Source organism: Akebia trifoliata, chromosome 11, assembly GCF_017979445.1.
Source record: "Akebia trifoliata isolate Shusen 1 chromosome 11, ASM1797944v1, whole genome shotgun sequence".
NCBI lineage: Eukaryota > Viridiplantae > Streptophyta > Magnoliopsida > Ranunculales > Lardizabalaceae > Akebia > Akebia trifoliata.
The window spans coordinates 1-26,546 of record NC_141385.1 but is presented as its reverse complement, the minus strand read 5'-3'; the positions used below and the strand labels follow the sequence as shown (position 1 = coordinate 26,546).

Below are 26,546 nucleotides of genomic sequence, written 5' to 3'. Positions count from 1 at the left end.
CACATTAAATCTTGTTATATTTTGCGTCTTCATTCGTTTATTTTTTTATTTATAATTTCACGACTTGAAATAGGATTAACATTCAAATGTTGAGATGAACTGGTGCAGTTGTTGCCTACTGTTCGAGGTAATCAATTCCAGACATCTCATTGATGAATTCTTTGATCGAAAGCTTGCATATTGTCCTTTTAAATTGAAAATCACGGAAACATACATCCAAGACTTATAATTTGTGAATTATTTGTTGAATTGCTAACTATAGGACCACAATTGAGAGAGTTAGAAGGCTATATATTATAATACTTGTCTAAGATTCCATATGAATTAATTTGAAAAATGTAAAAATGTTGCAAAATTTTCCAAGGATTTTAATTGGACAAAAGTTCTCATCAATTATTATATTATTCAATTGGTTACAATTTGTGAATTATTTGTAAAATCGCTAACAATGGACCCATCATTGGGAGAGGAGCCTATACATTAATTGTCGATATAACATGTTCGAGATTTCATGGCTGAGTCAATAAAACTGATTGAGTTAATTGGGTTTTTGTTAGAATAATTAATTTTTTTAATAATCTAACCAGATATTTATTATGTAAATAAAATATGATCTAGTGACTGAGCAACGTAATCTGAAATTAATAGATGCTCTGTGATATTAAAAATCAAAACTATACAAACCCACAGTAATGAGGAATAAGGGTAGGATAAAGTAAATAGACAACGCATGAGCCCAGTGTTATTAATCGATTTCGAGCATCTACAATAAAGCATGATTGTATCCTTATAAAAGGTCTTGTTCTTACAAAATAAGCAATAACATCCATTTGGCCAGGCAAAATGAATTTTATTGGATTTTGGTAAATATATCGTATCTAAAATGAAGATGTAAATATTAGGGTTGAAAAAATAAAAGGGTTCCAACCTTTTTGTTTTTTGAAAAAGAAAGAGAAATTTAAAAACTTCCAACATGGAAATCTTTTTAAATGCACCTAGAGTTTCGGGGCAGTATTTTAACAATCTAATTTGTAAAATTTTTCTTTATTAATCTTAATATCCGTCACCCCAATAAAAAGTCAAATTCAAATTGTCGAAAATGACAATTCAAACAGTTGATCTCAAATGTTGAGATTGATACTTGTAGTAAAATTTGTCATGACAGTTTGAATAATTAATCTCGATGATTTATATTCAAGCAGTGAGATCGACGATTTGCAGTCATTGATCTTTGACTGTTGTGAAAGGTGGCTCTTGAAGATTGAATCAAAGTTTAATCACAAAAATGATTTGAATCGTGGATTTTGACAAATTTAATCATCAATATCACCGATTCAAAGAGGTAAAGGGGGCATTAAGAAAGAAAATTACTAAATGGACCATTCTTTTTCCTAGAAAAAATTAAAAGAAATCCCTCTTTAGGAGGAATCAAGTAATTTTCCACTTTTTTTTATTCCTTTTTGGCCCAAGCCCAAAAAAAAAAAAAAAAGTTGGGGAAAGCTTTAAGATTAGATTATTAGACTCGAAAATCGTCCCATATCAAGCCCTACCTGATCCAGTCCATCGATATCCCCATATTTGTGGGCCCACAATGCCAACGAAGAACATATTTTATGGCTTTTTTATTATTTTATTATTTTTTATATCGTCGTACTTCCAGCGTTAACAGTTAAGTACACTCCTATGATTGACACCGAAGCATCTACGGCCTAAAATCCACGCCGTTGATGACCAATAAATAAAATCTCAAGGAAAAAAATCAAACGGTATAGATCCTTCAGTACGCTGCTACAGTTTTGGCAAGATAAACGACCATTTTAAATTAATTTGGATTACAAGGGAAACGATATTATCTGCTTTAGCGGACTTGTAGAGACGCCCAAGGTTAAGTCCATGAATCACTCTTGAAATTAATCTATTTGTGTATCGAGAAAATCTAACGGTTTTTAGCGTGAGATGACGTCCCTGCTGTGTCCGTCTTACTTACGTTCCTGCATTGTTTAACAAATCTTTCTTTCTGTCGATAAAACACTCAAACAAACTAATTATTGACTCTCTCCACCTCAATCAATCAATCATCACCTCTGCAAGAGGAAAAGGAGTCACAGAGAGAAATGTTTCTCTTCGACTCGTCTCCGCCATGTTTCCTCTGAAGGTAAGCTTTTTCTCCCTTGTTTCTAACTCAGATAACATGTTTTTTTTATTTTTCAAAATTCCAGCTCGATTCCTCGTTTGTTCTTTCTTTCCATCTGTTTTCTATGTTCTTCACTTGGTTCTTTTTTTTTTTTTTTTCTGAAATCTTGCTTTTCCCCCCATTTGTTTGATCTCTTCTCTGGATCCAAGAGTTCAATTTCCTGTTTTTGTAACTTTTTTTTATACTGCGTAACTAAAGTTCTCTTATCGGATTCTGATACCAATTGCTACTTTCGTGAACGATTGTGTGTTGCAGTTCTTTGCATGTCAAGATCTGTAGGTTTATCAATTTAATTATTTAAGTTTAATGCGTTTTAAATTAGTGCGAGAGAGTGTAGAAGGTACTCTAATTGTATTTTGTCCCGATTATAGTGTATATTTAATCGCTTATGTTGGATGAACTTCAAATTTTAGGGTTTTGGTAGATGTGATCAGTGGAGAATGTTCGGAATTCCGGTTTGTTTAATTGTTGGGTGTCTGAACATTTTAACACCAACAATATTAAGATGTTTTAGAAAGAAGGGGATCATTCAAATCTGATGAAAAATGTATAATTATGGGTATGTTGCTGGCTAGTCTAGGGCACATTATCTGAATTCGTTAAGCTATTTTTACATGCATGAATGCGTTCGAGGTTAGCCAGGACACGTTGCACGCATGTATTGGAATGGCTGCATTTTGCGATATGTGAAGAAATTGAGTATAGAAAGTTTCTATATTTAGGTGCCAGATTTGATGGCATAGTAGAATTTAAGGATAAATCTCCAAGTGAGGTTTCTCACGTGCGAGGAAAGCAATAATAATCGAATTTATCAGAAAATGTGATTCTTGGTTACCTTTGCATGCATTGATTATAAGAATCACCAATGTCGTCACGACTCACCGTTTTGGACTTATGGATTTTGATGCAATCATTGAATCTAGACATATAGAAAAAAGTTAGGAGTAAAATATCTGGTAGCAATATTTGTAGCTCATGCATGTACAAGTAGAAGTATTAGGCAGTCAAGTCCCAAGGTAGGGTGCTGCGCTTGTTATGCTTTGTGGAGCCTGATGGTACTAGTTAACAAGGAGTTACTATTAATCAAGCCAATTTTCATCGATATCTCGTACTTTTGCTTTAGTTGGTTGTTAACCCTAATTCGTTAGCGGTATTTGTAGCAGTATCCTACGGGAAAGCGTTGTATTCTGGATCTTTGATCATAGTGAAATTGGTGTGGATCCGTAGATGTACCTCAATCCTAGAGGGAACCATGTAAATTGGTATGTCATGTTTGCATCTTTGATCTCTTTATTTATTTTCTTTGTTTTTTTTTGCTATTGTTATTTTTTGCGATCATTTTGTTAAGACATAATTGAATAGAGGACCACATCAATAAGGGTATATTTCTATTATTCCAAGCAAATAATTATTGATTATGCAGATCTATAGATGTCTTCGTTCTCGTGACATTTGTCTTTCCAGCTAATGAATGCTAGAAAGATGAGACTCCATCTGTCCAAATGTGCCATTTTTCCTTATATATATATATATAGTTTTTGTTGTATGACTTGTTTATGTCGTGTATGTTACTTTGACAATGGATTTTTCATTAGCAAAGCATGTGGATAAGATGAATGCCAACCATGTAGAACTCTCTAGTGGTACAGGAATATATTCCATTTAGCTAGAAATTTGGTCCGATGAGGATTTATTTTGCATTCATTTTATGTTGTGCATGTGTTTTTGGTTACTTAAGTTCCGTAATCTAACAGCTATTATGACAACTGCATAGATGATAGAGGGGTTGTCTAGTTTTAAGGAAACCCATTACAGGGATTTAAGTTGGAAGGATCTGGTGATTTGCATCCAAGAAAATTCTAGATGCCATCATGATACAATATTCTAGGCATCGACCAGTAGGTGGTATTTTAGTATATAATTTCCAGTTTGTTATCTCATTTTAATTATTGTTGGTTTTCATACATCTGAAAAAGGAACTTGGAGAACTTTTTATGGGGTCCAGCTATGGATCTAGTACTTCGTTCTTTTATTATTATACTTGGATAAAGATATTAGGTCTGTTTTGATCAAGATGTGATTTTTCCCCTATTATAGCAGCATTTGTTGTTATTTATTTTAGTTGGATAATTCAACCATATTAGTCTCGCATTTTTGTGCATTTGACTTGCTATTTCATTCTTTTCCATTAATTTCATTTGTTTTTGTTTATGGCTTCTTTCTCCTCTGTTATGCATCATTAAAGTCTTTTTCTTGCTCATTATCAAGAATTTCTGTTTGGATAGAACAAATTGAAAAGAGATCAACGAATCCCAAAAGCCACCCAGCCATAAAGAAGCTTGCCATTTTTTGTAAGATCTAAATTATATATTTTCTATATATGCATGGATAAGAGGAGGATGATTCTTATTGATACTTGTTTGTAAGCGATTAATCTTTTCTCTGTTTTTTTGGTATATATCTTGTATTCTTTTATACGCATAATGTATGAGGATTTCATTCTAGGCAAAAAGTCTATATCTTGCATTCCACGAGATATTTTCCAACTTAGGGTTGGGAATGTCATAACATGATGTTCTAATCTCCATGGATTTTACTCTAATCCTGCATACGATTTTTTACATTTTTTTTTTCCGTTGGAATCTTGAATTATCTTTAGCTGTTGAAAGGGTTTTAGGATCTGGCAATAATGAACATCTTCATTTCATTGTCAACAACAGGTAAAGTTTTGAGTTCACCCTCAGGTTTCTATGATCCCTTGCATTCGGGCTTGGGTTATTGGAAGCAGTAAATGGTCAAAAGGTCCTTACTGTTTTCTAGCCATATATGGATTTTTGTCTTTATTAAAGTGGCCTGAACAAAGCTTCATATTTTCCTTATGCACAGGTATGGAGTGTTCTGACGTGGGAGGAATATCATGTTGCAGTGCCTAGAGGGATTTACGCATTTTTTTGCTTCCCTTTTAAGTTGTTGTGATCTTGATTTGTATATGCAACCAAAGGGCCTTGAAGATCCAGAAATTCTTGCAAGAGAAACAGTCTGTATGTCATCCACCATTTTCTAAAAATATTCTTTCTGATGTCAGCATCATCATCTTCACCATCATCTATGCTTTATCCCAACTTTTTTGGGTTGGAAAAATGAATCAGATGTCAAAATTCAACTCTTTTAAGATATGAATCTTCAGCTAAGGCATGTGTCTTTTGATCATTTCTTATTACCTCAATCCACTTGAAGTGGTCAAACACATGAGCGTCAATTTAATCAATTACCTTTACACACTAAATTACCTTTGAAAACATTCGGATAATCTACAATTAATGTTTCATTTCATTATCAATAAAAGGGCAATTAAGTTAAAGGGACCAATGGAATAGAAGGAAAGGGGTTGATGAGAGAGAGAGCCTCACGATTCCAGAACAAAGAAAAATGCAGGAGATAAGATCCTTCCATTGGAATGCAAGGTCATCATTCTAGATCCGCTGACTACCGATAAAATGAATTATCAATAATACAACAACGTATTGATCATCATAATCACTGAGTCATAGGACCCATCTTAATCCTTCTGCGCTGCTTTATTTTGTTCCTTGTTAACATGCAACCACTAAAAAATAACAGATTATATTGTATTGTTTTGCCATTGTTCTTATTGCAGTTAGTGTAAGCGAAATAGAAGCACTCTACGAGCTATTCAAGAAGATCAGCAGTGCTGTAATTGATGACGGTCTAATCAACAAGGTAGATATATTTCTTACTTTAGGTCATTTTGTTTGCATCGTAGAGTTGGTAATAGCTTTTTAGTTGACTTTCTTATGAGATGATATTTTTTTTACTGATTGAAAAAAAAAATTGATGAGATATTTCTTTCCTCCTATGGTTTTGTTCGACTCATTTTATGTCCTGACTGATTGTACTTCAATTATTAATCTTATAGGAAGAGTTCCAATTGGCCTTATTCAAGACGAACAAAAAGGAAAGCTTATTTGCCGATCGGGTATTTTCCGCCACGCCAAAGCTTTCCCTTTGTTTCATTTTATTGGAAGTCCAACTTCATTTAGTTATTGATTTTATAGGCTCCCATGATCCATTTTTTAATTTTTTCTATTATTACAGTTTTTTTTTTCCTTTTTCTGATAAATATTCTTCTATAGCCAGATGTTGACATATATCAATTTTTTTTGTTCCAAAAATAATCACTCACTTGCATACATATAGTTAACTTGTCAATCTTTGCCTGACAAGGTTAAAAAATTTCATGAAACTCTTCTCATTATGAATGTTTGCCCTTGGTTCAAATTTTCCAGGTATTTGACTTGTTTGATACAAAACACATTGGAATATTAGGGTTTGAAGAGTTTGCACGTGCTCTTTCTGTCTTTCACCCCAACGCTCCAATTGATGATAAGATTGAGTGTAAGTAGTAGATTTTTCTTTTTCAAAAAAAAAAAATCTTTATCTTGGGATTTTTTTTAATGGGAGTTCATGCGCAAAGTGTGGCTATGGATTGGCCAACAAAGAGAAGTAAAGGAATATGGTTATGAACTTCCTGGAACTTTAGTATATGACTTGTATTGAAGCTTCTTGTTCCTCTTCTTCGTTTTATTGGTTGGATTGCAGCGTAATTTTTGTGACCCTCGTTACACTAATGTCAAACTTTATTCATTGCAGTTTCTTTTCAACTATATGATCTGAAGCAGCAAGGATTCATTGAGAGACAAGAGGTAACTATTGTTATTTTGAATAAATCAACCACAAGCATTTAAATTGTGGTGGAAAAAAATGTTAATTTTAAAAAATGCTGACCTAAGGTTTTAGTTGAATTTACAAATTTAACCAGCTGAACCAACTTGCAAATGTTACCAGGTTAACTTATTTTATTTGTTGTGCATGTCTTGACTACTTTGGTTACTAAGTATGGTGATTGACTATTTGAATGCCTATGTTTGATTCTTTAGGACAAGAAATTGTATGTCATGCATGTGAGTATTGATTATTATAATTTTTTTTTTTTTTGACAAAAAATGAATGTCTCATTTGTTTTCTTTATGCTATTAGACAATATTAATTGAAATGTTGGTCCTCAACTATTAAATTGGACTACATTAAAGGTCTTTGCTGTTTCCAGCTATTTTAGGCCTTTCTAGACGGTTCTTACACAAGTTACAAAATCCCAATACTCTGAGAAAGTCCAAGTAGTTCTTTATACATCCTAGGATATTTTTATTAATTTTGATTGTATCTTGGAAAAAATGTGCAATGACACTTACAACCATCTTGGTCAATGCCAATTCAGTTTTGTTATTTTCTCTAGAGTAATGCCAATATGTGCTTGCTGTCTAGCTTTTATTTCAATCTTCCTTATTGCTAATGGCGTTTCCGTTTAGGGTTTAAAGTGATCAACATATACAAGTTGTTAATTGCTAATTTGAGAAATGTTTCTCTGTGATGGTTTGTTGTGAAGATTGTAACAGAGTTGATTACTCATTTAGCATCTGAAAGCACTTGTTGGATTCTAAAATGCTGATTTTCTTACAAAGATTGCATTATGTCACATTTCTTTGTTTGCTTCTAATCCAATATTCCATGATGTTCTTATTGGCAATGACATATCCTTTTTCAGCCTTATCAACACATGTAAGCTGTAATTGCTAATTTAATGAATATTAGTCATTGATTGTACTTTGTAATACTTTTGTACTTATTCTGCATCTGAAATCACATCCTGGATTTAAAAATGAGGTTAGATTTTATATATCACATACCTTTGTTTTTCTATTAATCTGATGTTCAAACCATGGAAAGATCTGTGGCTTTTTCGTACTGATGTAACTTGGTGTTTGGGAACTTACTCCAGTGAAACACTAATATGACATATTTTGTTAAGTCAAGACTATTTTGTGCTGTTACCTTATTGAAGATGAGGACATATAATTTTGTATCTTATGAAATGCCTATGAGTTGGCTGACTTATTAGCAGAGCATGGTGTGATAGGAACGGTAGATTGGAAGCTGGTTTTTTATGTGGGTTTCTACTCCTTTTCTGTGTTTTGTTTGAGGTTTTTTTTTTCAACTCTGAAGACAATTGAATTTTGATCTTAAAAAACTGATATTTTTGGACACTTCAAGTTCATGATAATTAATTAAATCTTTCATTGAAGAGTATTTTGTTTTCCTTTTGGTAGAGTTTGTCTTTAGTAGGCCATCTCAGTTTCATCCTTGAGGAAGATCTTAAGAGTAAAACTATTCCAGTAGTAAATTCTACATAATCGTCATCAAAGCCTTATCCCAGATATTTGAGGTTGGAAAAAAAATTACATTCTACAATGTATCAATATAATCAAACCGAAAATAGAGTAAATGTTCAGATATTGTTCTTGTTTACATAAAAGAATTGCCTAGTCACTTCTAACCTTTGATGTAACTAAATATTTACCATACTCCACTTTGTTTACATTAGTTGAGATATAAACGCCGAAGTTACAGAAGTTTTCATCATTAGTTGCTGGTATTATGGGTTTGTTTTTTTCTCTCTGATGGTGGATTGCTTTTTTTTGTTGTTGTTGTTGTTGTTGTTGTTCCATTTCTCTATTTTCTTGGAACGTAGAGAGGTTGTGATGGATTGAATGTTACTTTGAGCTTAGTTCTAGGCATTTAGAGTTTGAATGGTACATGATTATTTTTTTCTGGTGATCGTGAATTTGCTTAACTGGATGTTTATTTTATTTTTTTATCTCCACCTATAATATGGGTTATCCTAATTGACTTCTCTGTGTAGGTGAAACAAATGGTAGTGGCTACACTTGCTGAATCTGGAATGAATCTTTCGGATGATGTGATAGAAAGTATTATTGATAAGGTGCCTCCTTAATTTGATAATGATTAATTTTCATTTTGGTTTTGGTTTTTTGTTAATATGCATTTTCTTGATTTTCTCCAGTCAGCCTTTTAGCTGTGCATCTTTTCTGGAGTTCCATGTTATATTATGTTGTTCTTATTTGTGTTTTCTGTTCTACTGTTCTCTGTCTTACCTTTTTGAAGTCTAAATGAACACTGTAAATGATCTGGAATATTTATTTAAATGGAGCATATGCCAAAGCTACTGTTTATAGTTTCTCCTATTTCAAGTATTAATTAGGTTGTGGTTTTTGTCATCTGCTTTTTATCTTTATTTGTCAAATTAAGCATATGATTACCTTTGAAATTTCTCCTGTATAGAGCTTATGGTGCTTTAGTATATGTTATCTCCATGTTGATCTTTTGTATAATGGAAGTCATCGTAATTAAGGTTGGATCAACAGGCAAGAATGCAAGATTTAGCCCAAAGCAAAAGCTTAGCTTTAGATAGATCAACTGCATAGAATAGGGAGTTTTTCAAAAGCAATATTCAATTCTCAGCTTCATAAGCATCTTTATAATCTGAAAGTCTGTGATGATGCCTACATTTAAGTGGAGAAAGCTCTGAGGTCAGGCAGAATTATTGTTGACAGAGGAGGAACTTGTAGCGAGCCAATGTTATGATTATTGAAGGACAAAAAGTTGTGTTCATGCCTCAGTTGGAGAGATCTTAATAAGAAAAGGAAGTTCTCAAATATCTGCAGGAGGAAACATATGTGCATTTGATAGTAGTTTTAGAGAGGTTGACATGAAGATTACTCAATATTTGACACATCTGAAATCTGGACTTCGTATTTTTCCAGGGAAGTCAGTACTCAGTTGGGTGCACATTAAATGTTGTAGGGATGAAGAAACACCCGAATTTAACACAATAAATGCCCGACAACCAATCAAATAATAATAAAAAGCAAATGTCCAATCCCTTGTTTGTTACAATTCAGAAGTGGCGGGGTGTTCATCATTGCTGCTTTTGAGGATAGTAGTTTTTACTGTTGCCAGCTGGCTTTGTTGGTAAAGTCCTTGGGTGATGATACCATAGACCTGAGTTTGATTCCCGCCAGCACCGTGTTACTGGTCTCATTAAAAACAAAGCTTATCATATCAAGAAAAAGAAAAGGTGGCTGGTTTTATATAATATATTTTGGTCTATTCTTCTCCAATCTGGATTTGAAGTTTGATAACAACTTTATATAACATATCTTATTATATTCTGACTACTGAAATAACAACTTTATTGAACAGAAGAGAGAAAATGCAAGAGTAGGGAAGAAAATTTCTCTAATTCATAATAAAATCTTCATGCACTACCTTTATCATAGTAGCGAGCTATCCTTATCTACACCTTGAGAGAGAAAGATATTCAGTAGTCAACTGAAGTCTGCAATATAGTGAGAACTAGGTGGGATCATGGGTAATTCACACTGCTTGAAGGTACTGTTTGGGCTGGTCTTCTTGACCTCCCTTCCTTCAATAAAATTTTTCTTATATAAAAAAAAAAAGCCATACTGCTTGAAGGCCATGAATGAGGAGCTGAATATTAGGAGACCTTAAATTTTCACATTTGTTTCATTTGAATGTCGAGCATGGTTCCGAACACTGATAATGATCTGTGGGGTATCGAGGCATGGGATATTTTGAACTTCTAAGCTTTGTAAAAAGAATTTTTACACAATGAACACTAGTAAATTGCAATCTCTCCTTTCTACAGTAGTTTTTTTAATTTTTAATTTTTGCTTCAGAATTTCAGCAGAATACTATTTTTACAATGCAGTTTACAGCATACATCAATATTATTATTCTGGAGGAATAGTGTCAACTTTATTATATGTTTGATTTTCTCTGTTGATGTTTGATTTTTGTGTTTCTTCTTTGCTTTGATGGATCAGACCTTTGAGGAAGCTGATACGAAACATGATGGGAAGATTGATAAGGAAGAGTGGCGGAGCCTTGTTTTGCGACATCCATCTCTCTTGAAGAATATGACCCTCCAATACCTCAAGTAATTCTTAATTTAATATCACTTCAATTCTTTTTATATTTTAGAATTCTTCCATTTTAGGGATGAAATTCATGGGACACACTAGTGCCTGGTCCGATCTTATACGAAAAAAATCTTTTACTATTGTACAATAGCATAAAAATGTCCATTAGATGGGCTGTTCAAATACTCAAAAATCCCTTTGTAATGGGACAAATATTGGGCCTTTTGGATGCTTGGATTGGGCTTAAAAACTAGACCGAAAGTGTGCTGGACCATGGGATACAAAATTTCCATTTTTACATGGATTTTCAGCCTGATTATTAAGGTCCAAAATAGTAGAGAAAAAGTCAAGTTTCAGTCCAAAACATATGCTTGCATCATGTTCAGCGCTGTGAACTTCATAACTATTTTTTATTTTATTTTATTTTTTATTTTTTAATTTCACTTCAATTTTAAGCCTATACTGAACATCTTTGATGTGGTGAAATAATGTACCCTTCAAAATGTGGCCCACTATTTCTGTTCGGTAGGTTGATTGGTCACCTCACTTACCTGTTATATCTTTGGTCCAAGCAGAATATAGATACCGGGGGATTACTTATGATGATTTTATTTTTAGATGGAACTCTTTATGTTATCACTGATGTTGTATTTTTCTTTTCTTTGTTGCTATTTGTGAGGCTTTCTCGGCCTCCGTGTTTCTTGTATCCCACCTTCCTTTTCAATATATTATACTTTTCAAAGAAAAAAAAAACCTATTACTTAGATGATGTTGATATGATTGAAATATACCAGCTTAACTAGATGCATTCTTTTTATTCTAAATTCTCTTGGTAGATTATACTGAGATGTGTTGTCTTATCAGATATTTTAGATTTATGTCATTGAACTACGTGTGTAGTATCGAACAAAGGCACACGTGCCCGTGTCCTTTAAAAGCTCCAACCTATTAAACTAAAGGTGTAAAGAAAATTTATCCAAAGGGTATATGAGAAAGCAAGAGAGAGTTCATTAATTTGCTTTACATTTTTCTTTAGACTCTATTCTGACAATTGTTTCATTTTCCTTGAGCAGGGACATCACCACTACATTCCCAAGCTTTGTATTTCACTCCCAAGTTGACGATACCTGAGGTTTTGTGTCTAGTTTGATGTTCTGTGGGTCCTTGTTAAAGATGGTTTGTTTATTTATAGACAATGTTTATCTCCTTAAGTTTATAGGGCCCAGAAATAGCATTCGTATCAGATTGCTGAATGTTTGGAAGAAGTTTGTGTTTTCTATTTTCAATCGCTGCACTTTCTTTGGTAGATGATGGTGACAACTTAAATTAATAGAAATGCATATCTAAGTGTTCTCCATGAGAAAAAAATAATTGCGGATTGAGAGCCCCTGCACTTTTTAACTGTTTTCTCTTGTTAAACATCCGTACTGTATTTTTGAGATTCCAAAGATTTTTATTTTTGTTTGTGTGTGTGTGGGGGACAATGGTCAAAAGCTGTTGTAAAATTAATCCAACCAATCGGGATGAGGATTTGTTGTGTTTAGATTTCTAGGTAACTTGTACGGGTCCTTTTTTGACTGCAAGGAAATCTTTTGGCCTGAATTTTCTAATATAGCTTGTAGAGGGTGACAAGAAGTTTCTGGATTTTGTGGTGTGCTGTAACAAACCAAATGATATTTAATCACTAACAAAGCGGATCAGGTGAAACAATGCAGGTTTATTAGCTGCTGCTCTTAACTTGAATCTCCAAGAATGCGGCTTGAGCTTGGTATTGTTTTTATCATTGTTCATAATTGATTCCTTATATTTATAAGGAAATAAATTATTCCACAATTTAGAGCGTAGGGTACATCATGATATATGCAGAATTATTTTCAAAAAATGTTCCTTCCATAAATGTTGAAAACTTCCAATTTTTCAGCACAAAAAAGCACAACAAATAAAATCAACAATGTTTTAGTAATTTTCCCTTCAAAACACAACGTATTCTCATTTGAGACTTTAGATGTCTTTTAGTTAGTAAAATGGACGTCACAGGGACGCCCATCTGCTGAAAATTTAAAAGAAAGAAGAGTAAATAATGAGATTAGAAAGAAGAGTAAATAATGAGACTAGGTAGGCTTGCCTCCTGCTCCTGCAAGTGTTTGCTCTCCACCATTACATAGAAACAAAAAAACAAAGGTAAAAATGGTATGTATGACCCATTTAAAAGTGTGCCATTGTTCAATCTCCAAATCTGTTAAAACCAACTGCAATCAGCCTGTTTTTCCCTCCTACCAATCTGAATCTGAATCTTTGATTCGACCCACTCAAAACAGTGCCGACAAATAAGTGCATCATTACATGTAAAAACCAATAGAACTATTATAAGCAATCATCCATAACCAAAATTAATAACCCACTAAAACCAAAAGCAAATATAGTAAACTAGTAAGACAGGCAACATTAAACCCCCCCCCCTCCCCACTTAAACGAAGTTCTTCCCAACTAAAATAGTAAAAAGTAAAACATTTAGAAAATCTCAATAAAATTAGGAACCACCCACAACATTTAGTCAACCTCCTCCATCTTGCTACCCTCTGCATCAGCATCCGCATCCTCCAACGGGGGCATGTCCGTGTCTTCTGCATCACCATCACCACTTTCATCAATGCTTAATTCCAATTTTAGCATCCTGTGGATTCTGTTGCCAAAGGTGTTTGGGTCATCCAGGTTGAACCCAGAGGTGAGTAGAGCAGTCTCAAAAATAGCAGAACCAGATCCTTGACTGACTTATCATTCTTGTCTGCATCAGCTCTCTTCCTTAGCTCCTCCATAATGGGATTCTCTGGATTGATCTCCATTGTCTTCTTTCTTGACATGTACCCAGCCATGCTCGAGTCCCTCAGAGCCTGTGCCTTCATTATCCTCTCTAGGTTAGCTATTCACCCATACTCTCCGGATACCAAACAGCAAGGTGAGTCCACCACACGGTTCGACACCACCACCTTCTCCACCTTGTCGCCTAGCACATCCTTGATCACCTTGCGCAGTCCCTCAAACTTCTCCTTCATGGTTTCACTCTTTTTCTTCTCATCTTCACTCTCATCCAGTTTCAATCCCTCTTTGGTCGCAGAAACCAACTTCTTTCCTTCGAATTCCTTCAACTGACCCACAGCATACTCATCAATAGCATCAACCATGTAAAGTACTTCATACCCTTTCTTCTTGAGCTTCTCAAGGAATGGGGAGTTCTCAACAGCTTTCTTGCTTTCACCAGTGATATAGTAAATATCATTCTGACCCTCCTTCATCCTTGTGACGTAGTCCTTGAGGCTGGTCATCTCGTCCCCACTCTTGGTAGAGTGATATCGGAGCAATTCAGCAAGCTTTGACTTGTTCTGCGAGTCCTCGTGGATGCCAAGCTTCAGATTCTTTGAGAAGGACTCATAGAACTTGTTGTAGTCCTCCTTGTTCTCTGCAATCTCAAAGAAGAGCTCAACGCACTTCTTCACCAAGTTCTTGCGGATGACCTTAAGAATCTTGTTCTGCTGAAGCGTCTCTCTGGAGATGTTGAGGGGAAGGTCCTCAGAGTCGACAATACCCTTCACAAAGCTCAGGTACTCAGGGATCAACTCCTCACAGTTGTCCATGATGAAGACACGACGGACATAAAGTTTAATGTTGTTGGGCTTCTTCTTAGTATCAAATAAGTCAAAGGGGGCCCTCTTGGGCACAAAGAGGACCGCCTTAAACTCTAGCTGGCCCTCAACTGAGAAGTGCTTCACAGCCAAGTGCTCCTCCCAATCATTAGTTAGGCTCTTGTAGAAGGCAACATATTCTTCTTTGGCTATCTCCTCTGGCTTCCTCATCCAGATAGGCTTCTGCTTGTTAACCACATCCCACTCGTGCGATACCTCCTTGATCTTCTTCTTTTTCTTCTCTTCCTTCTCTTTCTCTTCATCAACTTCCTCAACTTTTCCCTCCTCATCCTTCTTCTCTTCCTCATCCTCATCATCATCTGAAACCTCCTTCTCAGTGGTCTTCTCAGTCCAAAGAGATATTGGGTAGCTGATGAACTCAGAGTGCTTCTTGATCAGATCCTTGAGCCGTCGCTCCTCAAGGTACTCCAACTGGTCATCCTTGAGGTACAGTGTCATCTTGGTACCCCTCCCAAGGTTCTCACCAGAGGTGTCCCTGGTGACAGTGAACGACCCACCAGCCTGAGATTCCCACACATATTGCTCATCATCATTGTGCTTGGAGGTAACAATCACCTTATCAGCAACTAGGTAAGCTGAGTAGAACCCAACTCCAAACTGTCCAATCATGCTCACATCTGCACCAGCAGCCAATGCTTCCATAAACTCCTTGGTACCCGACCTTGCTATGGTACCAAGATTGTTCACCAGATCTGAATAAACACAAGAAATAATAAAATAGATTATTATTTAGGTTTCAAAAGTGCACATTGATGCAATAAGCGTCAAACAGGTAAATACCCACCAGACTTGGTCATGCCAATGCCGCTGTCAATAATGGAGAGAGTGTTATTGGTCTTGTCAGGTACAATATGGATGAAGAGCTCTGGTTGGGCATCAAGCTTGCTCTTGTCCGTCAAGCTCTCAAAACGGATCTTGTCCAAGGCCTTCATAAAAAATTTTAATGGACAACAATTTCATAATCCGAATTTCATTATAAGATTATAAATAATTTACGCATTAACAAAGACGTAATCAAGTTCTTAAAACCAAACCTAGCCAAAAAGAAAGTTCTTAAAACCAAGTTTTAAAATGCCGAAGAAATGCTTCGGTCAATGAAAAAACTGATGCTGTATCAGCTGATATTTATGGATACTATCAAATACATTCCCAAGTCATTTGATGTTTCATATTAGCCTATGCATTCGGATATTATAAACCACGCTTAAAATTATTGTTCGGAATAGAAAGCCCAGTGTAACATGAAAATCACAAAAGTTGTGTTTTAATTCTTCAAAAGATCCGCAATGAACACATACACCAAGATATAAGCACCAAAACTCATATTTGTAAAACTTAAAAAGTGACATATTAGAGCAACTCCACGCAGTACCCTTCCCTCTACCCATCAGTTCCCAACTGCCGATATGGGTAATGGAGTCCAAAAGTATCGACTCCAACCCAAGACCCATCTCTCACCATTTTTTGGGTCTAGGCCTTTTCAATACCATAAAAAAGGTTACTCCCACTTGGTTACCCATCTTTTTTGGAGGGAAAAAATTCAGGCAGTTATGTTGAAAAAAAAGTTAATTTTCAAAACAAACAAAAAAAAAATCTGAATTGAATTAAATTTTTTTTAAACAATTTAAGGGCAGCACTTATGGGTAGTGCGGTTGGAGTGCATATCACATGGATACCCATAATTGCTACACACAATACCTAAAAGACTCATTTATGGGTATGGGTAGAGGGTGTTGTGTTGGAAATGCTCTTAGGGTTTGCTTCTTAAATCCAGCACCAATATGGAATCACAGAAAACCAAGATTTGAACTTGTAAAGCTAATGCAGTACACAAGAATAGATATATGGCACCATCAGTATTCGAGTTTTTTCCACTCTACAGTTAGATGTAGTCACAAGTAACAAGTACACAGAGGCTATATGCTCATCAAGATCATAGACACATAAAAGCAAATATGGAATGTTAAATCGGGATTTCTATTCTTAGCAAGCACGTAAAGTACAGAATAAGATAAAGATCTTCCCCACAAAGGATCTTCTTTATGGCCTTTTAGGGGGTTTTCAAATCTAGCATCTAACTATAAATCAGCATTTGATCCTCATAAAGCACACATAATATGAAATAAATTTTTTTTTTAAATAAAATAAAAATGAAAGAACTTGGATCCGTAAAATTAGATCTCATCCCGAAACATGTTTGATTTTCTGAGAACAAGATATAATAATAATAACAACTAGAAAATGTCAAAGCTTTGGTTCAGATCAAGCTAATTAATTATTAATTACAGAAAAAGTAGAAGACTGAAGGAAAAAAAAAAAAACAAATTAACAGAACAGAAACTCCACAAAAAAAAAAAAAAAGAATTAAAAGCAGCGCTACTCACATCGGAAGAATTGCTGATGAGTTCTCGCAAGAAGATCTCCTTGTTGCTGTAGAAAGTGTTGATAATCAGACTCAAGAGCTGATTGATCTCCGCTTGAAACGCAAACGTCTCTGTGTCCGCCATTATCGAGCTTGAAGCGATCTCTTCTGTCTCTCCCTGGAAGGAAATAATAGATGAGAGAAGGAGACGAAAAGAGAAATAGAAGGACTTACGATGCAAAATTAGATATCTAAGCGATCTAGGGTTTGAGAGATGAGCGAAGAGGATGCTGTAACTTGTCAATATATATGGACCTCCCTAGGGCTTCCAGATACTTCCATTATAAATTTCATGTCCAGCACAATCGAACCAATCTAGTCCAGCTGAGTTTCATATGCTGCCACGTGTATTTTGATGTAGTGAATACTGATTGAACGCGTCGTTGAAGAAAAGTATCTATTCAGTGCACATGGTATGGATGAAAAGCGTCAAACAAACCATTCTTTAACGATTCCATCAAGACATCTCTCTTTTGGTATCCACATCATCAGTGATTCGATACGAATCAAAGGTTTAACAAATTCCATCAAAGACGCAATGTAATTGGATATCATATAAGTCCATTCCAAAACTTCTAACTCATGTAGGACAAAAAACGTTTGTTAAAGTGTGTGGTAAAACTTAGGGTGCTGAACATTTCCCATCATATAAATGATAGTGAATCATATCAGAATAATAAAACCGCCAAGGGAAGGGATGATTTTCTTTAATGGGTGTGTTTGATTGGGTGAAAAAAAAAATTTGAGTAAGAAACCCATTTTTGATGGAAAATCACTTTTTTTGTTTTTTCCTAAAATCAAGCAAAGACAGGATTTCATTTTCCCCAAGAAAAAAAAAAATTCTACTCCCAAATTAAAATCCTAGCTCATTTTATTTTCCTTCTTTTTCTTTATCTTCCCAGCCATCGTCAATGATCTTCGTTGCCCTTGTTCCACTTCCTTATTCTTCTCCATCTTCATTCATTCTTACTCTATCATTTTTCTCCACCTCTTTTCTTTCTTTTTTTTTTTTTCCAGATAATTTTCAAATATAATCAAATATCAGATAAATACAAATTTAAGTATTATTTTTAATTTTCCCATAGCTTTGAGACCTTTTTTTCTCTTTTAATTTGGTATGATCAATACTACTTATTCTTAAAGAATAATGATTTTTGGCACCCCTTTGGCATACACCCCTCTGTGCTCTCAATCATAGAATTGTACATCATGTGCCTTGGGATACTCAAAATCATAAATGTTTTACTTATATATCCAAAGGTAAATGATCTACGATTTTATGATGGGGGCATAGGTCATAGAAGGCATCAGATTATCACGGCTCATTCTAAAATTGTCAAAAGAAATATTTTAATGTTACTCAAGCTCCCACCTTGACTAATACCTTAGAATGAGTCACTAGGAAAAAATTGATTTGCTCGTCTACTAGCTATAATCAAACCATCAACTCAACCTCTCCTCGGGTGATGCACCCAAAAGTGTCATCATGGTGGAGCTTGGCAGTTTTTATAATGAATGTTGTGTTTCAAATTGATAAAAAAATGACCTAAATGCTTCGAATCCTTCATTTTTCGCGGGGGGGATTGTAATTGTTAAGCTCTTTAATTTCACTGGTAAACTATTTTTAACCTATTCAACTTAGACTTCAATCTTTCATCTTCAACCTCTCGAAGAAAAAGCCCTTAATTTTATCATCGAAAAATCCATATCTTTGAGGATGAAAGGTTGAAGTGAGGATGGAAAATTAAAGATGAGGATAAAAAAGTGTACCCACCCTAAAGGTTGAAGATGATGGTGTTTGAGGAGAAAAATAGAAGTTTTTTGTCTTGAATATGAAGATAGGGGTATTTTAGGCCAATTTTTCATAATATCTTTGAGAAGACTGAGGTCAAGGAATATATATCATAATATATGTAGGGGTATATCAAATATTAATCAAAATGTGGAGGGGTATTTCTAAAACCACTTTTTGTTTGTTTGTTTGTTTGTCCCTCTTCTTTTTTACTTTTCAAGTTTGGTGTGCCAATAGAATTTCACTTGATTGTTTATACGCGGAGTAGCTAAAAAAGACTCCTATACTTGCTTATCCGATAGTGGGAAGTGGAACCCCTCTCAGTCTCACATTCTTTGAAGTTAGAATGGAAGCCTGTTCCTTCCGAAGCCTAAATCAATTCGAAGTCGCCTACAGATCTCGAAAGTAACCACTTTTCTCTCTATTGTGTATTTCCTACATCTTAATAATTATGTTTTTTTGTTAAATTCACCACATTTGTACAACACCAAGTTCTGTATGTATGTGTACAATTACATACATCTACATGTTTATGGGATTGATCTAAAATCGAAATTTCAACTTCCTTAAGTATGTTCATGGACATTTTGTGTGATGAAACAGTACAATCTAATGGTAAATTCCCCTTTCAATAAAACATAATATAATTAAAAATGTTGAAACATTAAGATGGGTCGTTCGTTCTCATCGTAGCATAATGTGTGATATTCCATGTTAACATTCCTATACTCAGTGGCATTTCCACATAATAGTGAGCTACAAAGAGAATTTGCAATTGAATGAAGAATTGTTGACCTCAAGATTTGAATCATAAATTATATCCATGTTAATTTTTTTGTTTTTATTTTTATTTAAATATCCAATTTGATGATTATGTTGTAGCATTTGCATGTAATGTAATCAGTTGTGTCTACGGGCGAAAATGTGGAAAGGCTCGGGTTAAGGAATTGGATGCCAAATCTGCTTCAATGACAATCTGCAGATTATCGAGAAGGCTAGTTTTAGAGTTTATGGGATTCAATGGAATGGTATTGTATGTTCGTCCTGCTCTTGCGGCTCCTAAGCCAGAGTTGAAGGACCCTAAAGTAATCAGGTGAGATCTAAGGTGTGGTTTTTTAGCTGTTGAAAGTCTCAACTAGAGTAAAGGAATAAATGAATACATTAAGCTTCCTTGTTCTTTGATACTACTTTGTTATCAGTTCTTATGAACTATGGGTATTTGGAATTTGGAGCATTCAGGACTCTGAAGATGCCTAGTGGGGTGAACATTCAAGGTAAAGCTTCTTACTCTTCCAAAAAATACATAATTTTGTGTTGAATTTGTTCTATTTGTTTGTTTGTTTGTTATACAAAGAATACTTTGATCTCTTCTTATCTATTAGAAAAAATAATGAAGGATGGTTACTACTCTAAACACATCAAGAGAGACCTTAATTTCTTTTTCTTTTTTCAGGTAGATAGCTTGTCTTTGGTTTTATCATTATCTTCTGTCGTTATTAAGTTTGTGTGGACAATAATCTTAGCCTCTAACTTTTGATGCATAAGTGGGGAAATTTGTCTTAGTCGATGTGTTTGTAGCCTAAAACTCATGTAATTGGACGAAACAAAATGACCATGAATCATGTCCAATCATAACACAACTCTAAAAATCAAATACCAAATATTATCAACTAATCTATATTTTAAAACAATCTTATCTCAATAAATTATTTTGCTTTACACAAGAATCTACACCAATTGCTTCTGAAGGAAACAGATCTCTTGTGTTACATGGGTATGCTCTCGATATCAGACTAACACTCATGCTTTCCAATTTGAAGATATTATTGAAGGGGAAGGCCTAGAAGCTCATGAAGGAGATTTGGTTGAAGTTAATTATGTTTGCCGACGTTCAAATGGATATTTTGTTCATAGGTAGAGTATTCATGTTTAATATTTGTGTTTCCAATTGTTTATAAGGAACTATGTTTGTTTTGAATAGAATAAATCCTCATTGCACAAGCAACGAGGGTAAGGATGGGGCGTCAATATTTTCTTTCCAGTACCATTCTACTTGTGTTTTATCGCTTTTTAAACTACCGAATCTTTCAGTTTATACTGTAAATAGAAAAATTAAGATTTTTATTATATTTCATTTTAGCACTGTGGATCAATTCAGTGGAGAAAGCACACCTGTGATACTTCCTTTGGATGAAAATCAGGTTAGTTCTGTTCTATGTTCTTACTATTCAAATTCAATGAAAGAAAACACCAAACCAAAGGTACAAGAAGAAAAGACCAAGATAATTCTGTGAAGTAAGGAGACAAGAACATGGTCTGGGTTAATTGAATCTACAACTTCAGTTTTGGAAACTACATAATTTTTTGTAAACACCATTAGTTGGTGGGGACAACCCATTAGCCCATTGTATACTAATCATATTGTATTCCTCTTAATAGATCATACAGGGATTGAAGGAGGTTCTGATTGGCATGAGGGTTGGAGGTAAGCTCTGCAGTCACGGGTTTCAGGATTTTCATAACCACCTCTATGTACCAATTGGTTTATGTGCTCAAATTCAGGCCTGTAAAACTGATGGCCACCTTTAGGTGAAATCATAATCCTGAAACTACTCACACATTGTATCTTTGCCACCATCCAAAGAATCCTCAATCAATTTGACAATTTGGATCAATGGCAAATCCACTAGTTTCAGGTAGATTTTCCATGGGTCATTTTTCCACACTATCCCATAACTTTGGCTAGGAAAATATTTGTTGTAAAACATAAAACTGGCTAGTCAAAATAAATGTGGCTCAGATTTTCCTATTTTATATCTTGTGCCTTCTTTTGTGAGAAGTTACTAAAATGACTTGTCCCCCTTTCGGTGTTATTTGCAGGGAAGAGGAGAGCACTAATACCTCCTTCGGCCGGATACGTAAATTTAAATTTGAAACCAATTCCTGATGAGGTTTTTTCCCTTTCCTTTTTTATCTACTTTTTGTAAGCATCGAGGAGCATACCGTAATATACTCAGCAAATTCATGTACCTCTACATATACAAAAGCACACCATGTGAGAATGCTAACCAACCTTTTCTTATAAAAACCATTAATTTTTATCTTCTTTTTCTTGCTTTTGGTTACAGTTTGGCCATCGACGGCGTATTATTTCTCATGCAAATGAGCCATTAGTATTTGAAGTACAGCTCTTAAAGGTATTATGAGTTTTTATTCTGGTTCTTCAGTCAAACTTGGTTTTGTAAGGTTAGTCCATATGGTTCTTGCGTGGATCCTGGATCCAATAAAGAAGCTGAAAAGATGCACTTGTTCATCAGGAATTAATATATTTTCTCATAATTGCTAGTTGAAAATATGTATTATTCTATCCTATATAAACTAATGGGCAAACAGTTTTCGTTCTGATTGACATTTTGTAATGAGCCACAGCAACAATTTAATTTGATCATGTCCTTCAAAGTAGCCTTGTTGAGAGAATGACTAAGATTTTCTTCCTAGTAGATATATTGATGGTCTAACTTGAAAAGCTTTGCTAAGAATTAGCCACCTTTTGGACTAAAGACTCCACATTAGGACTTTCCACAAAGACTTGCCCAACCATACAGGATTACCACCTTTGTGGTACCATCTGTGCACCAGCACTTATTATCCTTTACAGTTCATCTAAAGCTATAAATCTCTATTAACCTTGAAGGTTATCAAAGTTTGAACACAACAAGATTTAAACTTCACCATGAACTCATAATTTTGATAGCCTTGAGGCTGTCAGAATTTGTACTTACCAAGATTCGAACTTTATGCTAATGCCGCATAATTGTAGAGGGTTTCAAAGATGAAACTGGGGATTCAGTAAACACCCTTTACCCAATGACACTTATTTATTCTGTAAAAATGAAATGACATCCTCACATTCCAACTCCTTACTGATGGTGGGTCAAAATAGAAAGAATGCTTGTAGAGATATTATGAACCAATGTAGTGTTTGGTTGGTATAAACAGTGCTTCAATCAGGATTTCGGCAAGGAACAATTATTGGCCTCAACGACAGAGATTCCAGTATCAGGACCCCACATATCTGACAAAACTTAGAAGCGGAACAATGAAATTACTCCATATTTCTTTGGTGGACAATAGCTCATTTTGATGTGCTTGAAAACCTTATGGTTTCGTGAGTCTGGCCCATGAATGATCGGAAATGCTCAAATGGAATGACAAGAAAGAAAACACCAACTAAGCTAATTTTCAGAGTTTAGGTCTGGGTGAACAAAATTCAGGGACCATTTAGCCTAAAGAGTGTGTCATGTGGCAATTTTTGGCATTTGGGTTCAATGTGAAGTAAAGGGAACGGTACGGATGCACAGTCATAGGCATCAACCATCGCTCACGAAAATTGGTGGCCACTGACAATAAATATTTGATCCATTCCATAGTGGAGCCACACATAGAAATATCAGCCTGGTTGATGATTTCTACTCATTGAATTTGAGCTGTTTTTTTTTTTTCTTTCATAATTTCATGTGTAGCCCATGATGAAAAATCCACAAATCCAATCTTGCTAATTTTATGGTGCATGTCCATCAACGTGGTCAATCTAGATCCATCATCAGATCAGATGCATCAATGGTTCACTGTAGAAAAATATTGAACACGCAAACATAAGTGGTCAGGGCAAATGTTTATACTTTATATGGTACTGATCCGCCTTAATATCACCTTTAAAGTGTTGCAAGTATTTATCTCGAATCAGAAATCCCCATTACCATCTATTTGTTCGGTGAACTACTTATGTACATGCATTCATATATCTTCTTGGTCTCTTGAGAAGGCCTTCTTAGAGCATTTCCAACCGAGATCTCTATTTTAGACACCAAAAACATCATCATTTTTAATGATAAAGTGCTTTTAGAGCATCACAATGTTAGTTTCAACTCCAACCACTTATTTCTATTATAATCTCTAAAACATTATTCCAATAACTAATTTAGAAATATTAAAATTTTATTTTAAATATACCTAAAAATTATTCAATATTGATCTCGTTTTAAATATCCTTTCAACAATACCAACTTTATAGAAGTTGGATTTGTAGATTGAAAGTTATACTAATTTTATAAAAATACAGTGGAAAAGTATAAAAGACATAACCGGTATCAAATTTAAATATATCATATGAGAAATGGCAAAATAGAATTATAATGAGAATGAAGTGTTAAGAGATAGTTTAGAGACTCAACCTTGGGTCTTCAAATTTATTTGGAGACTCAAAATATGGTCTCTAGAATATAGACCCCTTTTAGAACATGTTGGAGCAGGGTTTTCATTGACAAGTCTCTATTTTGAGGATTTAGAGAACTGTTTGAGACACTCTTAGGACTGAGTGGAGCCTTAGGAGTGAGAGTGGGCTCACTAGCTTTGTCACTTGACTACGCAGTTGAGCACAAACAGGTATCTCAGACATCACTGAACCCATTCTTTTATCACAATGCAGGACAGCAGAAGATGAGAAGCTTGACCATCTTATTGGCCTCAAGCATTAATGTGTTCTCCAAATTACTTATATTTATAGATGAGTCGTGCTGGGGTGACACAGGATTTACTGTGATACTCACAATTCTGATGTGGACATGCAGACATAACTGTAGATGGTTTTTACACGTATCACGAGAAAACACATATATGGTTATGTGCACATCACACGTCAGACTTGTGAGAATCGCAATAAATACCCTGTGTCATTCCAGCATTTTCCTTTATAGATATATTTTGGCATTGTCACATGGAAAGAAGTGGAAAGCACCTGAAGATTATGTTAACACCTAAGTTTTGATGCGACTCATTGGCCTCCACAATTTTGCACCATTTCATTAAAAATGGGGAACAGATCCACTGTAGCCCGTTTTCTCTATAGTTGTTTTAAATTGTCGAGGGGTGTGTCACATGATCAAGATGTTTACATCCAACTGTTTAAATTCACAAGTTTGTTCACCATCCATTTTCAAACACTCGATTAGAGCAAAAGAAGATTTTTTTTTTCCTCTCTTTTTTCAGATCTGATCTAAACCATGAGTACAAGATGACTCATGGACTGTAAAACAAGAGCTACAGAGTAAATGGGGGTATAATATGGATTTAATAATTATTGGAAAGTGCAGGTGCCAGTTAGCTTAGTTGGTAAGGTTTTGGGAGATGATATTAGAGACCTAGTTTCAAATCTCGTCAGCACCAAGTTACATAACTCATTAAAAACATGTATACCAATAAAAAATAATAATGAATGAAAAGCCAATCATTTAAGAAATCCAATTATGTTAGAATATTTAGAAAGAAAATCCTCTAAAGAATTAGAAGGTACCCTTATGGATCAAGAAACCTATTAATTGACAATACAATATTAAGTGAAAGAGTCATGCAAGAGACATTGAAATTGACATCGTTTCACACATTGGTGTGCACAGAACCATAGATGCTTCTTACTTGTATCTCATTGAAAAGCATCTATCTTCTCACTTGTATCTCGATGAAGAGCATCTATGGTTCTGTACACACATCCATGTCAACAGTGTGTGAAACGATGTCAAAATTGTTTAGATATCATGGCCAAAAATACACCTTAATTCTTAAATTCATCATTAATAATGGTCTTTTACCAGGCAGATCCCCAAACACAATATATAGATTCTCCCTTAAAAACAACTCTCCAAACCTTGTTTTTTGAACTTCATTTGTTACAAATTCTCCATTCGCCCATTATCTTTTAATGGCAAGAGTACCCCGTCTTTACAACAAGTGAATACAAATACAAACAATAATTAGTTGGGTGCAATGATCAGTAATATTATTTATTTTACATTTCATTTGTTAAACGATCATTACAATTAAGATAGACATCTTTGCCTTCATTTATTTACCACCGTTTCATTCCAAAATAACACAAAAGAGACAATCAAGGCACTATGTCATAATGCGTAATAAACGACAATCATTTTTGAAACAAATGACTGCTCTTGCTCTCGTAAGAGCAGTCATTTCAAAGGGAATTGTGTTTAATTTGCAATTGACCATAAATGTCGGAAAAAATGATTGTTAATGACAGTCATTTTTTTTGGATTTATAATATAAAAAAATTATTTAAAAAAAAATTATATTTTACTTTTAATCAGTCCTTTAAAAATATAAAATCAATCATTTCAATTCATTTTCTTCTTCAGAGGAGGTATCCTAGGAGTTGTGTTTAATTTGTGATTGATCATAAATGAAGGAAAAAATGATTGTTAATGACAGTCGTTTTTTTCTGGATTTATAATATAAAAAAATTGTTTTAAAAAAAATTATATTTTACTTTTAATCAGTCCTTTAAAAATATAAGATCAATCATTTAAGTTCATTTTCTTCTTCTGAAGAGGAGATATCCTAGGAGGACTCAACCCCCTTGCACGTGTATGCTATCCAAAATGCATAAACATACTAGTTGCTTTTATTACCAAATATCTACAACTTTAGGTAAGAGCTCTTCAATTTCAACTTTCATGTTAATCCCTTCTTTGATCTTCCTTCAAGA

At 34.5% G+C, this 26,546-nt stretch overlaps 3 protein-coding genes and 1 pseudogene across 9 annotated transcripts; 2 read left to right on the top strand and 2 right to left on the bottom strand.

The window, feature by feature from the left end:
- The first annotated feature begins 1,997 nt into the window (after nucleotides 1–1,997).
- LOC147390055 (calcineurin B-like protein 3) lies at nucleotides 1,998–12,444 on the top strand. 6 transcript variants are annotated; one of them, XM_086459679.1, is made up of 11 exons: nucleotides 1,998–2,155; nucleotides 3,358–3,456; nucleotides 4,915–4,996; nucleotides 5,081–5,235; nucleotides 5,853–5,935; nucleotides 6,132–6,191; nucleotides 6,502–6,610; nucleotides 6,866–6,918; nucleotides 8,973–9,053; nucleotides 10,978–11,090; nucleotides 12,147–12,444. In XM_086459679.1, exons 4-11 carry the CDS (start codon nucleotides 5,112–5,114, stop codon nucleotides 12,202–12,204), a joined length of 681 nt encoding a protein of 226 aa, XP_086315805.1. In that variant the 5' UTR covers nucleotides 1,998–2,155; nucleotides 3,358–3,456; nucleotides 4,915–4,996; nucleotides 5,081–5,111; the 3' UTR covers nucleotides 12,205–12,444. The 6 variants fall into 6 exon arrangements, with proteins under 6 accessions (XP_086315805.1, XP_086315807.1, XP_086315808.1 ...); XM_086459680.1 differs by having other exon boundaries at nucleotides 2,011–2,155; nucleotides 3,355–3,456; XM_086459681.1 differs by lacking the exon at nucleotides 4,915–4,996.
- Nucleotides 12,445–13,391: 947 nt separating this feature from the next.
- On the bottom strand, nucleotides 13,392–17,423 carry LOC147390053 (heat shock protein 81-1-like). The gene is made up of 3 exons (XM_086459677.1): nucleotides 17,159–17,423; nucleotides 15,559–15,700; nucleotides 13,392–15,466 (listed from the first exon to the last, which is right to left on the bottom strand). The coding sequence occupies exons 1-3, from the start codon at nucleotides 17,279–17,281 to the stop codon at nucleotides 13,998–14,000; spliced, it is 1,734 nt and encodes a 577-aa protein (XP_086315803.1). The 5' UTR covers nucleotides 17,282–17,423; the 3' UTR covers nucleotides 13,392–13,997.
- Nucleotides 13,624–13,976, bottom strand: LOC147390054 (heat shock cognate protein 80 pseudogene; annotated as a pseudogene).
- Nucleotides 17,424–19,241: 1,818 nt separating the features above from the next.
- On the top strand, nucleotides 19,242–22,390 carry LOC147390052 (peptidyl-prolyl cis-trans isomerase FKBP16-1, chloroplastic-like). Of its 2 annotated transcripts, none has more exons than XM_086417306.1 (8): nucleotides 19,242–19,393; nucleotides 19,893–20,081; nucleotides 20,228–20,262; nucleotides 20,809–20,902; nucleotides 21,129–21,189; nucleotides 21,428–21,473; nucleotides 21,869–21,939; nucleotides 22,117–22,390. In XM_086417306.1, the coding sequence occupies exons 1-8, from the start codon at nucleotides 19,335–19,337 to the stop codon at nucleotides 22,192–22,194; spliced, it is 633 nt and encodes a 210-aa protein (XP_086273432.1). In that variant the 5' UTR covers nucleotides 19,242–19,334; the 3' UTR covers nucleotides 22,195–22,390. The 2 variants fall into 2 exon arrangements, with proteins under 2 accessions (XP_086273432.1, XP_086273433.1); XM_086417307.1 differs by having other exon boundaries at nucleotides 19,292–19,393; nucleotides 19,871–20,081.
- Nucleotides 22,391–26,546: the final 4,156 nt, after the last annotated feature.